This window comes from Parasteatoda tepidariorum, chromosome 6, assembly GCF_043381705.1.
Source record: "Parasteatoda tepidariorum isolate YZ-2023 chromosome 6, CAS_Ptep_4.0, whole genome shotgun sequence".
Lineage (NCBI taxonomy): Eukaryota > Metazoa > Arthropoda > Arachnida > Araneae > Theridiidae > Parasteatoda > Parasteatoda tepidariorum.
In genome coordinates, this window is record NC_092209.1 from 58,854,617 (window position 1) to 58,869,771 (window position 15,155).

At 28.1% G+C, this 15,155-nt stretch overlaps 1 protein-coding gene across 1 annotated transcript; it reads right to left on the reverse strand.

The window, feature by feature from the left end:
* Nucleotides 1-3,489: 3,489 nt before the first annotated feature.
* Nucleotides 3,490-7,873, reverse strand: LOC107448486 (adult-specific rigid cuticular protein 15.7-like). The gene is made up of 4 exons (XM_043054096.2): nucleotides 7,730-7,873; nucleotides 5,108-5,215; nucleotides 4,473-5,024; nucleotides 3,490-3,747 (listed from the first exon to the last, which is right to left on the reverse strand). Exons 1-3 carry the CDS (start codon nucleotides 7,739-7,741, stop codon nucleotides 4,491-4,493), a joined length of 654 nt encoding a protein of 217 aa, XP_042910030.1. The 5' UTR covers nucleotides 7,742-7,873; the 3' UTR covers nucleotides 3,490-3,747; nucleotides 4,473-4,490.
* Between the last annotated feature and the right edge of the window lie 7,282 nt (nucleotides 7,874-15,155).

The window sequence follows — 15,155 nt, forward strand, 5'->3', positions numbered from 1 at the left end:
GCTTCATTTGCTAAAAACAATGCTAGTTAATTAACAAAACTAATCTTTTCTTTTTGAAATGCTAATTAAGGTGCCCACTTACATATTCGGTTAATAATTTTTATTTGTTTAAACAAAATTACTTTGTTACAATATAATATTCTAATACCAAAAAAAGCAATTGCGTAGCGGGAAAATATCTTTTGTGATGTAACTCTTTCAAAAGTAGAAAAAAATAGTTGAAAGCAGGGGTGTACATGTAGATTTATTAAACACACCTTGTGCGCCACCTAGGAACCAAATCTAGAACCCGACACTCGAAATTTTTGCTCTGTTACAATCATACCCTGTTACAATTGACCCCACTCTCCCCTACTTATTTAAAACTGATAGTTAAACAAATAAAAGAGTAAAATCTAGCTCTTAAACATATGACTTATTTCGAGAAAGTTAAATATTTTAATTCAATTCTGAAAAATTTCTATACTTTAATAATTTTGAAAAAAGTAAGAAAAATATTGTTCGTGTAAATTATCTAAAATTTCTACTTTTCATTATTTTGTTCATCTCTTTGTTAAAATTTTTAAATATGAGATATTTTTATTTTAATAAACGCTCTTTAAAAAGTAGCTACCAATATTCAAAAAGTTAAATTATGGATATATTTTTCTGCCATAAAATTTGCATTTTCTGCTATTGTAAATTTCTAAAGAAAAATCAGTTTACTAACTCACGTGAAGAAAATAATTGAAAATTCACCTTTTCCTACAGGAAAATCGGTTTACTGTATTCCGACAATATTTATACAAATGTCAGGCATTTGGCAACTAAATAATTAGATGTAGTCTTGCTTCCCAATACCTTAAAGCAGTAAAAGAGCCAAATACAATGCATTCTTTCACATGTTTAAATTGTTCAGAGTCACAAATAATGCAAACTAGAGACTCTTCAAGATCAATTTAAATAGATGGGCAGATAGATAGATCTAGTTAGAAGACAAAAGAACGACTCTGCTACAAAACGGGGGAAATTTTGAACAGCGGGTTTTGAACTTGTGAGATTATACCGACAATTTTAAAATGCCTCACTTCGTGTACTTTTCCTCACAACTTATTAAAAATGGATTTTATATTGTTTATGAGAATTAAATTTACACTCTGATATATAAAAGTGTAAATGCAACATTAGGTAAAATTATAATATATTATAATGCAATAATATATTCTAATGCAATATTAGGTTAATTTTTAACGCTACATATTTTCTTTTATTTTAAAAAAATTATTGCCATACACAATTCTGTAAAAATGTCTTTCAACGGTACTGCGTATTAGATAACCTCAAGTACCCTTTCAAACAAACATTTATCTAGTTAGGGAGGCCTTCTTTATTAAATCTTTTATTCCATGCAAAATTTTATTGCTAAAATACTTTATAAATGAAGAGAAAAAAACTATTTCAAAACTATCAGTTTTTTTGCGACTTCGGCATTTTTTTAAATGAGTAAAGAAATTTTCCATTGTTACTAAAATATAAATTGTAAGGCGGAAAAATTTTAACACCAAAATTTTTTATATAATTTTAATTGTTTGCAAATGTGATGTAAAAATACTATAACGGACCAAATTATAATATTAATTTGATTTTCTTTTTATTTCATTTCAATTTTTCAATTACATTTTCTGAGAAATATTGTTTTTAGAAGTCATAAATTTAAACCGATAGAGTTACCAATCGTACTATACAGATCTGAGATGTGGTCTTTAATTAAAAATGAAACTGATCTTCTAATAAAATGGGAAAGGAAAATTTTATTGTAGTATGTGAGGCTGGGCATTGGAGGATCAAAACAAAGAAAGAGACACAGGATAAATATAAGGAATCAGACATTGTAACAACTACGGGAAAGAAAGAAATACAATAGGGCAAGTACACATAAAAGGAATGGGCTTGGGAACAAGTATTAAAATATTGCTAGACAGAAATACACGAGGGTCAAGGTCTATAAGAAAACCTAGAACTTGACAAAAGAACAGATGGAAAAATAGTGAGAATTACTTGAAAGTACCAACAGGAAGAAAAAAAAATCAGCAGAAAAGAATTTTCCTATATCTTGAGGCAAAGGACTCTGCAAGGGGTGTAACGCTGTGATGATCATGAGGAAAAATCATTAATTTTTAATTGTTTTTTAAGGGATTGGGTGCGCCATCTTTATTGAGTAAATTTTATAACGAAATCAGAATCAATGTATCAGAATTTTTGCAGCAGTGTTTGTACAATCAAGGATTCAGACAAAAATTTATGTCAATAATGTTCTGAATAAAATTAGTTTATTCATTTCCTACCGTGAGATCGAAAATATGCGACTTTTGATATTACACTAAACTTCCCTTATAAAAATTAATGAAAAAATGATTAAAAATTAAAGCAAGAAAATATTTTATATCAAAAGTTACCTCCTTAAATTTTAAAAAAAATTTAAATCAAATAATTTCAGTTAAAATATAGAAAAGACATGGAAAATAATAAAAATTCATAAAAAGAGATGAAGAAAAATTATCAAAATAAAATATTTTTGAAAAATATCAAAAAAAGAAAAAAATTATAAGAGATATATATTAGAAAGCATGAAAAATAAGATATAATCTCTACATCAGCTAACACGATTATATCCACAAAAAGGAGTGCTTTCTAATATTGTATCAATATAGACAAAGCAAAATATATTAGAGGGATAAGATAAATGAGCAAATTGTTTTATACTCAAAACTGACCATGACAGAATATTTGTTTAAAATGGTAGTACTCTATACCAACGTATGCCCAATTTGCCAAGCAGACACTGTGAATTCAAGACATTATTTGACCTGTCAAGGACTAGACAAAAACTCAAAGGACAATGGAGAGATTACAAAAGTATATTGGGAAGCAAACATAATAATGAAATTTCACTAATCAATCTATAAGTAGAATTGCATTTGTTCCTTTTCCACTATTTATTCTACCTTTTCAAATTTGAAATTGATAATTTCCAATGATTTGATCATTGCTAATTTTCGTAATTTTTAATCGATTATTGTTCACGTTTAAATGTGTATTGTTTCTTTTCAGTTTGAAATTGTTTATTGTTAACTCATAAAATTTTATATTTCTGTTATTAAAGTTTAATTATTTAATTTTCAGTTTTAACTGTTTATTAGTCACTGTTAATTGTTTTATTGTTCTACCTGTTTTAAGGAGCAGTAGACTGTTGTTATTATAGAGTGATTTCTAAATAGAGACATGTGTAACACATAAGATGTTAAAGTGAACCATACTATCTTAAAATGAAATTAAAAAATGCAATGATATAATTCAACTAAACACCAAATTAGGTAGTGGCATATTTGTGGTTTTACACACTCGAAAACTTCTTAGAGTGTATTTATCACTTTTTTGTCCCCTAATAAACTTTGTTTTTAATATTTTATGAATTGGAAATTTGAAAAACAAAAACAGGCAAACTAATCATTTCTGCTCAAAAACATTTATTTACAGTTGATTCACAATATGTCACAAAATAATTTACATTTTTCACGCTCATACACAGCATAAAATGTGTAAAATAGACCGACACCATATGATAGAATTCGTGATTTGAAATGTAACAATTTAATAATTAAAATATACGAATCTCAAGAATATTAGAAGAACAAATTTGTAGAATGAATAGACGTATTTGGCTTTATAAAAGTTTTCGGATCACAGATTCAAGTCTCATCATCAAACCTGGAAAAAATAAGATGTATCAATATTAAGAAGTTCTTCAATTAAAATTTGCATTAAAAAAATTTCCAATAGTAGCACATATTTAAGAAGGATTAATAATATTTGAAGGCACTTTTATGTTAAAACTAGTAATTTGAATTTCGACTTTTAAATTTTTTCAATGGATATATTATTATTTTTTTAAATAGAGTATTTTTTATCAAATTCTTTTCGATTTCATATTTAAAATATACGTACTTTTCTTAATACGTATATTACTATACGTATACTATTAATATACGCATATTAATATACGTATATTTCTTAAATTATAAATGCAATTTTTTTCATTATATAAAAACTAACATTTACAAAAATAGCGAAAGGAATAATTCATATGAGTAATATAAATTTTTATACTAATAACTGACAAACTTTCCAGGTTACATTTCAACATAATAATATAATTTTTATGCAAAAAAAAATAAGATTAGCAATATTTTAGCTTTTAAACATATCTTACATTTTACTCATGAACGGAATGCTTAAGAAATATTTCAGGTCAAAGAATTTAAACTATCTTCTATAAATTTCTTAAAAGCTTTACAATTAGAAAACAAACTATAAGTTTGCAAAGAATTTGATTTATATATTTACTATATTATTTAGTACTAGTAATATTTATAGTATTCATATTCAGCTGATTTTAGCAAATCAGTATAATTTTAGCAATCAAGACTTAATACCTTAAATTGTGTAGGTAATTACAAATGAGCAAGACCATGTCCTAAGCCAAGACCATGTACATGTCCAAGACCGTGTCCAAGAGCAAGACCATGCCCTAAGCCAAGACCATGTCCAAGAGCAAGACCATGACCAAGAGCTGCTCCATGGTGGATAGCTCCACCATAGGCAACAGCAGCCAAAGGTGCTGCTGCCAATGCAGGAGCGGCAGCAGCGTGAGCAATGGTTCCACCAAAATTAACAGCAGCCAAGGGAGCAGCAGCTAAAGCTGGTGCTGCAGCGGCATGAGCAACTGGAGCTACGGGGGCAGCATAAGGACTAGCAATAACAGCTGCAGCTGGGGCACTGGCAGCAGTTCCTGGTTCGTTGGTATGAACAGCAGCACGGAATCCATGAGCATCAGCTACGTAATCTACTCTACGGGCCCTTCCATCATGGTCAGCCAGAGTGTATGAACCTCTTTTGTTACCATGGGCATCACCTACTTCGGCTCTTGAATTAGTTGCACCAGCTCCATTTGCAATGCCATAGTTGAAAGCATAGTTGCCAAAGGCCTATTAAGAAAAAGATTTAATTTTCTTATACTAAATTAAGTTAAGAGTAAAAGTTGCATCACTTAACGCTTATTTTCACTTACATCCTGAGTTTGACCTCTTGCACTGACGCCTGTGCTATGTAAAACGCCATGTCCTAGTGGAAGATCAATTGCATTGGTAGCAACAACCACAGCAAAGAGAAGAGCAAGCTGAAAGAGATTTTGCATAATTATGATTAGTGAAAACTGTTTATGCAATTGTACAATGCAAAAATATTAAAGTAAACATAAAAATTAAACTATAAGATTCTTTTTTTTCTTAACTACAAAGCTATTTGACAAATTTCGCTTAAATTTTGTAATTTGCAATTTAAAGTATACAGTACAAAATTATTCTCAACATTAATTTATTGTTAGATTAGTGACTTTTAAATTATGTGCAAGATTTTTTTTGATTCGCTTTACAAGTTTCAATATAGCAAAATAGAAAAAAAAATGAAATTAACATTACATTAAGAGGTATATATTTTCGATCACTCTTCTTTCAAAACTATTATAACCATGTTTCTAAGATTGCATCTACCGTCCCCGCCATATTTAGAATGACAGAATCTTCCAAAAAAATTTATGTTTATTTAGCGAAAGTGCAATTTTGTGTCTGATTTCTTAACTTTAAATATCGTATGTACTAATTTATTAGCATTTTTAAGGTCAGGCTCCCAAACTGCAAAGATTAAATCTTAATACGTGCAAATCCAATCATTAGATCGAAAGTTATTGTGGGCGTTCATTTGTGGTTTATTTTGGACGTTCACTTTTGGTTTATTTTGTAAACTGTATTATTTAAAATTCGCCATAATTTATTAAACAGCAGTAGCATGAAACTAAAATTATTTTTAATAATCTATTATTGTTCTGAAACTTAATTTTGTGGTATATTTAGTCTATTTGAAAATCTCGAATCATAATAAATAACTATCATCTCATTGACTCGAAAGTAATGAAGAGTATTTTGTTACTTTATTAAGAATTATCAGTTTGAACTATTTAACGTGCAACTGAAATTTTTTACTTCGTCTTCAACACATCGAAATCTTGTATCTCGTTATAAAAAATTTAAAATATATGATTTACAAAAAAGTTGAAACAAACTTGAAATCACAAAAGTTTGAAGCAAACGAAATTAAATTTAAAATAAATATTAACAAAGTTTAAATAAAAAATCTCTGAGCGAATATTAAACATTTTAAAAATAGTTGCCGTAATATAAGACTACGTAAAAAACACCGCTTATTACAGCACTTACAGAAGTTCCTCAGTTAAAGTACTTCAATAATTTTTAAAAATATTTCTTTCACATTACTCAAATAATTCTCTTCTGCATTCCGTACAAAAGTAATACATGCGTATTTTAAGTATTACTTGTGCAACTACGATGAATTTTGTTTATTGTATTATGAAGAAACTATAGAAATCAGAATAATTGCAATTTGTTAGTTATATCGTCAATCTATAATAAATTAATCGTCAATATATCATCAATGTATCGTCAATATATATAATAAATAAAATATATTAATAAGCAAAGAAAATTTATGCATTTGCCTTTGCCTTATGTATCACAGATGAAAACAGTTGTCATGATTTACATTTCTACATCAATAAAAATTTCTTAGTAGTAGTAGTAGTAGTAGTAGTAGTATAGTAGTAGTAGTATAGTAGTAGTAGTATAGTAGAAGTAGTAATAGTATAGTAGTAGTAGTATAGTAGTAATAGTATAGTAGTAGTAGTAGTAGTATATTAGTAGTAGTATAGTAGTAGTAGTAGTAGTAGTAGTAGTATAGTAGTAGTAGTATAGTAGTAGTAGTAGTAATAGTATAGTAGTAGTAGTAGTAGTATAGTAGTAGTAGTAGTATTAGAGGTGGTATTTATAACACAAAAAAGAATACTAACAAAATTGAGTATTAGCAGGTAACAACAAAAAGTTCCTTCTTGGCCCTCTTAGGGTTTCAGTTAAGAAAGTTATTCTTCTTCGTTATTTCAACAAAAAAAATTTATTTCATTTTATTCAACAATTTATCATCTCATGAAGAAATAACAAAATATTGGCTATTTCATCTTCAACAACAAGCAACAAACCGTTGTATAAATTTAAATTATTCATTAGCAACATTGAAAAAAATGCTTCAAATTTTATTTTTTTAACAAAGAAATAAAATGAATAACTGAAAAAATCTTCTGGACGAAAATGAAAAACAAAATTCAACCTTCAGCTATTTCAAGATCATTAAAAATCGTTAATGATTAAAAATCCCGTGCAAAACTACCTTCAGCAGTATATTCAGCTTAACTTTGAATTATTATTGTCTAATATTATTTTAATTATCTTTCATTTACTATAGTAAATTATTAATCAATAGAATAGAATTAAAAAAATTAAAGAGTTGTTTCAGTTAGAGAGGGATTTAAAAGTCACAATAGATTAATTTATAAAACTCATTTTTAATTCAATAAATTTAAATCCATAAAATACGACAAAACATTTTAATAAAAAAACGAAATTTATTTGCAGAAACAGTCTCGTATAAAAATATATTACTTTATCCTTTACTTGACTTGTCTACACATGAGATAAAATTGTATCTCAAAATTATATTATTCAAATTAGTTTTGACAGCTGCTGACAAAATCAACTAACTTAATTATATATAAAATAATTCTTACCTTGGCAATCATTTTTGAAGTGTAAAGAAACTGAAACAAAATCAGCTGAGTTCTGTGAAAGATGGATTCGCGATTGGCTATTTATATATAAAATCAACAAGGACAACGTCTTCATATCATCATAAAGATACAAGATTTTTCAAGTTCCACTCCACCCATAACGAAGAAAACAAACCAAATCATTCTTTAATTGCATCATTTTCACATTAGAATATATTAGTTTTAGATTCAAAGTGTTTAATAGTCATATTTTCACGCGGTGGAATATCCAGGAATGCTCGCCTTCATTTTTATTTTTTTAGCATAGCAAGACTCAGTTTAATAAGACCAGTTCAGTGAGAAATCAAATAGTTTTTCAAAAATAACACTTCCGATTCCTGGTACTTCGATCTCCATTATAAATTCACGTCGAACATACACGTTCTTCAATCATATACACTACGAGAATTAAAAAGTTAGTTTGCGAAAGAAATTTTTTTTTTCCTTTTACCAAATTTTACAACAAAATTTTACTTGATCAAGAAATAAAAAAAAATAAAAATTTTTTTTAATAAGTTTGTAAATAAATTATTGGAAAAATATATTAATACTAGGAAACATTTAATTGTATTAACAAAATTATCCAGAAAAATATGAATTAAAAATACAGAAAGCACCTTATCCTAATATTTGACATTATATAATATTATATGATATAACTAAATATTTGATGTTATCAGAAAGTAGTCTTTTTCATTGTACAAGATAAAATATTATCGACATTTATGAACAATTCTATCTTTGATCTAATTTTGAAAGTACTGTTTGTATTTTTGAGAACTCAACAAATTGAGCCGCCTTAGCTCAGAGGATAGACGCTCTCTCTTCCCTATGTGGTGGTCCAGGTTCGAATCCCAGCGGTGACTGGTTGGCACGACTTCTGCTCCCGTCTCACACTGACCACAGGGCTGACGTGAAATATCGGTAGTGGTAAACGGACTTTGGTTTAGAATCTTCAAGCTATCGGGGTAATTGTTGGAGGTTTTCGTGGTCTTCCTCTCCATGTAAGGCAATTGCGATTTAGTTCCATCAAAAAGTCTTCCGTAAAGGCTGTTTTGTCGCAATGTTTGATCCGGGAATTTCCTTGTCTTCTGGGTTGGACTCAAAATTACTAGGCTACGGAGTTGAACTCAGAATTGAGGCGGCTGTTCAACGCCAGTTATAAAATAAAATAAAAACTTAACTAATTTGTGGAAACATTAATAGAATAATTTCATCTGCTCGAGCCAAAGTGAAAATGAAAATTATCTCTCTTTAGTAATTAGATCACGGTTTAGCGTGGTTTTTCATTTCATGTAATGCAGATGCTGGTTTGTATCCCTGAAAACTTTCTCTCAGATACGTTTGTCCCAATACTTGTCTTCAGAGTTATATTCAAGTCGACATTAAAGGCAATAAGGTTATCGCAACATAGATGGCAATAAAATAAAATAAAATAAAATAAAATAAAATAAAATAAAATAAAATAAAATAGACTCATCATATTTTGTTTTTCAGATTTGAGCTTCAGTTAAAGCAAAGAAGAAAGGTAAATATATTCTGTCCTTCCATTCACTTTAAAAAATGGAATTTTTAAAATACTCGAAATAAATGAAGTATCCAATATGTAAAGTATGCTTAAAAACACGAAACTTAATTTACATTTTTAAAATACTCACAAGCTTGCATTGAAATGGGTCACCAAAATTTCTTGCAAAAAATATTAGTTCACAAGTGAAATTTGAACTAATAAAAACAAAATCTATTTAGTGATTGAAATGATATTACTCAAAATTTGGGTTTAATCTATTTAAAATTGTGCTTGAAAATTTAGAGGAGGTTACTCTTTTCATTGAATTTTTGGGAATTACTTTACTCGCATAAAATGCTTTATAAATTTAGCATAAGCATGCCATTGTTTCAAACAATTATTTAAAAACGTCAACTTTTTTCACTATTTAATGAATATTTTTGTTAAAATTAAAAAAACGAAAAATTTTGTTTTATTACTTATAAACGCTATCTGAGGAAATGATCGAGAAATATTTTTTAGGCATAAGCATTGTTTAGTAATATTTTCTGGAAAAAATCCAAAAGCGTGAAGCAAGCAATAAAAAATTTATATCTTAGTTTAAAACGGTATCCTTTATCTTCGAAAACATTTAGCATAGACAAACATATTTTAATATTTTATTACCCTATTAAATACCTAAAAAGTTTAAAATTAATTTTCAAAAATTAAATATTTAAATATTAAAACAAATCAATAATTAATTGATTAAAAATTTTTTTTATATTCTATGTTCAAATCACTTTTTATACAAACTTACATTAAGAAAAACATATAGTTAAAATTTTTATTTCGAAATTTTTCATTATTACTTCAAATTTGGCAACAAAAAAAAACATGACTTCAGTCACATAATATTTGATGTTCAATTATTCACATATTACTTAATGTTCCAGCTTCTTGAGGTAAATTACTAATATTAATTAATGTATGATTGTATTTATTAACATAAAATCCAAAGCATGATCGTCTGATTCCCGGTTTCTTCATTTTTTATTAATAGTGACACCTTGTCATACGAAAAATTTTTAAGCAACCCTCTTGTAACTAGATTTACAAAAAGTAATCGTAGTAGTATAGTTTGTAGTATAGTGTAGTTGAAACTATAGATTGTTGCAAATGTAGATAACGATATGCTTTTGCTTGATATTACAACTTGCTTGATGTTAGTTTAGAAAGAAAAAATGGGAATTTCACTAAACGACATTATCTTTTTCTGTTTCTATGTCAGCCATTCTATTTTTATTTAGCTTAACAAATTGCATGCTCAGTAATAAAAATACTTGATTTAACGTCATTTAATATTTTTCAGTATTCATTTAAAATTTAACAAGCGTTAGTTAACTAGCGGAATTATTATTATTATTATTACTATTATTATTATTATTATTATTATTACTCAATCTATTCGATGATATTTTGAAATACTGATTCTTGTAGCATCGAATGAATAAGGGACTGATGATTCATAAGAAGAAAAGAGCAATAGGAATAAAAATTAAAAATTATAAATATAGAATTTGTAACAGGGTAATGAAAGACCACAAACTTTTGTCTTATGTTTCCTGCAAATTTTTTAACGAAATATTTCTGTTTTCAGTTTTCTGAAATTATCGTCAATTCAAAAAAAAGAAAACCACAGCATATAGATTGCATTTCAAATTCGGTGCTTAATCAATTGCACAACTTTCTTGAAAAAAATCTTCCAGATATGAAAATGGAATCATAAATAAATTAAATCAATTTGTTAAGGAAAAAAGAGAGCCCCTTGCAAAATTTCGCTAAAACATTTTGAAGGAAGCAAAAATTTCAGTAACTAATCAGTGCATTTAGTTTTCCCTGGATATTGAATTTCCCCGGATTCTAAACAGAGGAAATTTTGAAAGGGGAAAGGAAACTCTTCGTTGAAAACAGAAATTTTTTAACTAAATTTAGCGAATAAATGGAAGAATTAATAAACATACTATACTACACGCTTATTCACATATTTAATTATCACCTTGTAAAAAACAAGTTGGAATGCCTGTTTATAACGACAGAACTTGAACTTTGATCATGAGTCTGGTTTAATCTACATATTTAGTTCTCTTACGTGACACCAAAAACATGGGTATTTCTCTGTCTAAATTGGCAACAAGATAGTCATCGGTAATAATTCCTTTTGTTAGATTGTTTCACGCAGTAATTTAAATTCTTTGCTAGAAATAGAAATTTTTTAACTAAATTTGGCTAATAAATAAACTAATTAGTAGACAAAAATTACCCGTTTATTCACATATTCAATTATCACCTCATAAAAAAATAGGTTACAATACATGTTTCTAACGACGAAAATATAACTTTGAACGTGAGTCTGGTTTAATCTATATATTTATTTCTCCTACGTGACATCAAAAACACGATTATATGGCAACAGCATAGTCATCTATAATAATTCCTTTTGCTAGATTTTTTTAAGTAATAATTTAAATACTGTCATATAAATATTTATATGTTAAGTATATATTTAGAAGGTGCGTGAGGAAGTACTTCAGCAAGTACCGGAGCATTAGGATGAGTTCTCTATTTTATCTCACAACAGAGATAGAAATAATTTTATTATTTCTGCTGCATACTATGCTGAAATGTCTTGTACTCATATTTTTACTGGTTTATGTGATTTAATGGCTTCCGGGCAGATTTCAAATTATTACTGAAATTCCCTTTGACAATATCGTGGACATCTTTTGAAAATAGTGAAATAGAAATCAAAATAAGTTCACGAAGGCAAAGCCGCGAGCAAGAGTTAGTAAAAATTATTATGACGGAACAGATCAAAGAGCCAAGACGCAGTAACCAATTTTTTTGGAAGGGCACACTTCGCTGATGGCGATAAAATTTAGATAACTTCTGTTTGCCGCATTCAAAAAATTAACTTTAATTTGCATAATCATCAAGCACAGAGTTTTAGTTGAAAATTGAACACTGACATTCTAAAGTGAAAAGTGATCAAAATTGGGATCGATAATGAATTGCGTCAAACGTTCATAAGATCATAAACTCTGCTCTAAGTAGCTAAGAAACGTTTGAAACTTGTATTGTCATCGATCAAAAGAGCCCCATTTAAAATTTGAACACGCTCACTTATCGAAAATTGGTTGATTATAGATGACAACAATTCATATAGGTGATAAAATGAGGGCGACAAAATCCACACGCATTGAACGGGAAACGATTGAAATTTCGATAGCCCACAGGCTCAAAACTTCAGATGAAATTTGAACGGTCTAATTAGTTAGAAATTTGGGAGAATTTTCGTTCGTCCTTTGTTAATCCAGATCCATGTAAATATTAAAAAACTTTCACACGTCAGAGTGCAAAATTAAGTCCTTTCTTCACGTATATTTTTAGAATCTTTGTTTAAAATAAAATATTTACTTAGGGTATATTCAAGTGTGAAAAAACCAAAAGCGCAATCAAAATATAAAAAAATCACTCTAGAGGAAAGCGGAAATAAAAACTTCCAAAACAAGAACAAAGTGGAGTTGATTGGCGGTTATTAGTAGAATGAAAATGCTTCCTCTGGTTATAGGAAGATACTTTTAGTCCGATTCTAAGATACTTTTCGTCCGATTCTAAGATGCTTTTAGTCCGATTCTAAGATGCTTTTAGTCCGATTTATTCAAGCGTAGTCTAATAAATTCCCATGACATTTTTGTTTTCTCTTTGCTGAAATATTAAATAGTACTCCTTAATGTATCTGAGTTTTTGATTGCAATTTTGTGAAGGATTCTAAAAATATATGTTAAGCGTTTTCATTATGAACCATTCTGTATATTCATCTGTATATCTATCTGCAGATGCAGACTACAGTAAAACAATTTGAACTTCTCTACCATTATTAAATATAACAGCATGCTTTTGATTTTAAATACATGATTTAGTTTTGGTCATTTAAAAATTACACAATCATTATTCTTAAAAAAAATGCAAATGAAACATTTATTAGTTTGTTTTTTTTAATAAATTAATTGTATCTAACTATAATTTTACAAAAATATGTGATTGTCTTCCAACTAGTAATTCCTAATTCAATCAAAAGAAGGAAATGGAAATACAACAATAAATTTCGATGATTAAATTGTACATTTTAAAGCTTTCAAAATCAAATCTTTGAACACTTTTCGAAAAAGTGAATAAACCTTGAACCATAACACAGTGCAAATTTTCTTAACTTTACCAGAATATTAAATGTTCTAATTTTTATGCAGAAATTTTTGCAATATATCTAGCTACAGAACTTAAAATCTATGACAAATATATTCTCAAAAATGGTTATCCTAGTTGATTCAGTATCCGTCATGCAATCAGTAACAGTAAAACCATTGTTTTGAACCTGAGATAATATATGAGATCGAGTAAAATTTTATTAAGACATAAGATAAAATAATTATTTTTCTGTGGATCCCATCGCCCGTTGGCATGAAAAGAAATAAACGGGCACACTAGGAAAAATTCCAGATCAAATTACGGTAAAACGTTGAAGGTTTACCATAAAATTCAATTTTACTGCAAAATTTAACAGAACAAAAAACCAATTTACCTTAACTTTTACCGTAACATTAACTACAAAATCACTAGATCATTATAATTAAATATTACTGTAAAAATTACGGTATAACATTTTACGATAAAAAGGAATTTTACTATAAAAGGAATTTTACGAATGATGCATCCCATGTGCCAGTATTTTTTACCATAATTTGAATCAGAGTTTTTTACAGTGCAGATTTTCTATCAAAACCCGGAGCTAAGAATCAACAGGAATATGCCCCTGTTAAACCAAATTCACTAAAACGATACGTTTTTAAGACATTTGAAGAAATAAATAACAATGATGCGTCTAAAATATCAAAAGGTTAATTCTGGGAAGGCATGTAAGAATGTAAATTGTATAGCCATTGACCACAAAAAGAGGCAGTGCCAAAGAGACAACTAAGTGTAGTAGAAATCACAAACTGGCCATGACTATTAGGCAGATAATAGTTTGTTCAAGATAAGTAGCATAAAATATGCACGCCTTTATAAATTATAAAATAAATAACAATGATATGCCTAAAATATCAAAAGATTGCTTCTAGGAAGGAATGCAAGACAACTGAAAATTGTCTAGTCATACACCCCAAAAAGAGTCAGCAGAAAATTTTAGACCACCAACTAGCCATGAAGGTCTGATAGAACTGTGTTCAAGAAAGGAGTACTCTCGATCAAAATATGCCAAGCAGACACTATGAATCCAAGCCATCTTTTCCCCTGCTTAGGTCTAAACAAAAGCCTAGATTAGCGGAGAGATTTCAAAATTATACTGGAACTAAGAACAACTAAATGATCAAACTATAAGTGAAATTGTTCTTTGTTCCTTTTTCATTATTTATTCTTCCTTTTCAAGTTTGAAATTGTTTATTGTTAGTTTTTCATACATTTAATTGATAATTGTTCACTTTTGTTTATATATCCTTTTCAAATTCGAAATTGTTTATTTTTCACTTTTAATTGTTTATTGTTCACTTTTTGTCCCTTTTCGAATTTGAAATTATTTATTCTTAACTCCTAAAATTTTTAATTGATTATTGCTAACTTTTAATTGTTTATTGTTCAATTTTAATAATTTAATGGTCACTGTTAATTGTTTATTGTTCTTTTTACTTTGAAGTACAGTAGACTGTTGCTATTATGGAGTGATTTTCAAATAGAGTCATGTGTAATAAGATCAGCATAATAAGATAAGCATATATAAGAGCAGCATAATAAGATCTTAAACTGAACCAATACTGTAGTATATTCAAGTAAAAAAAAATA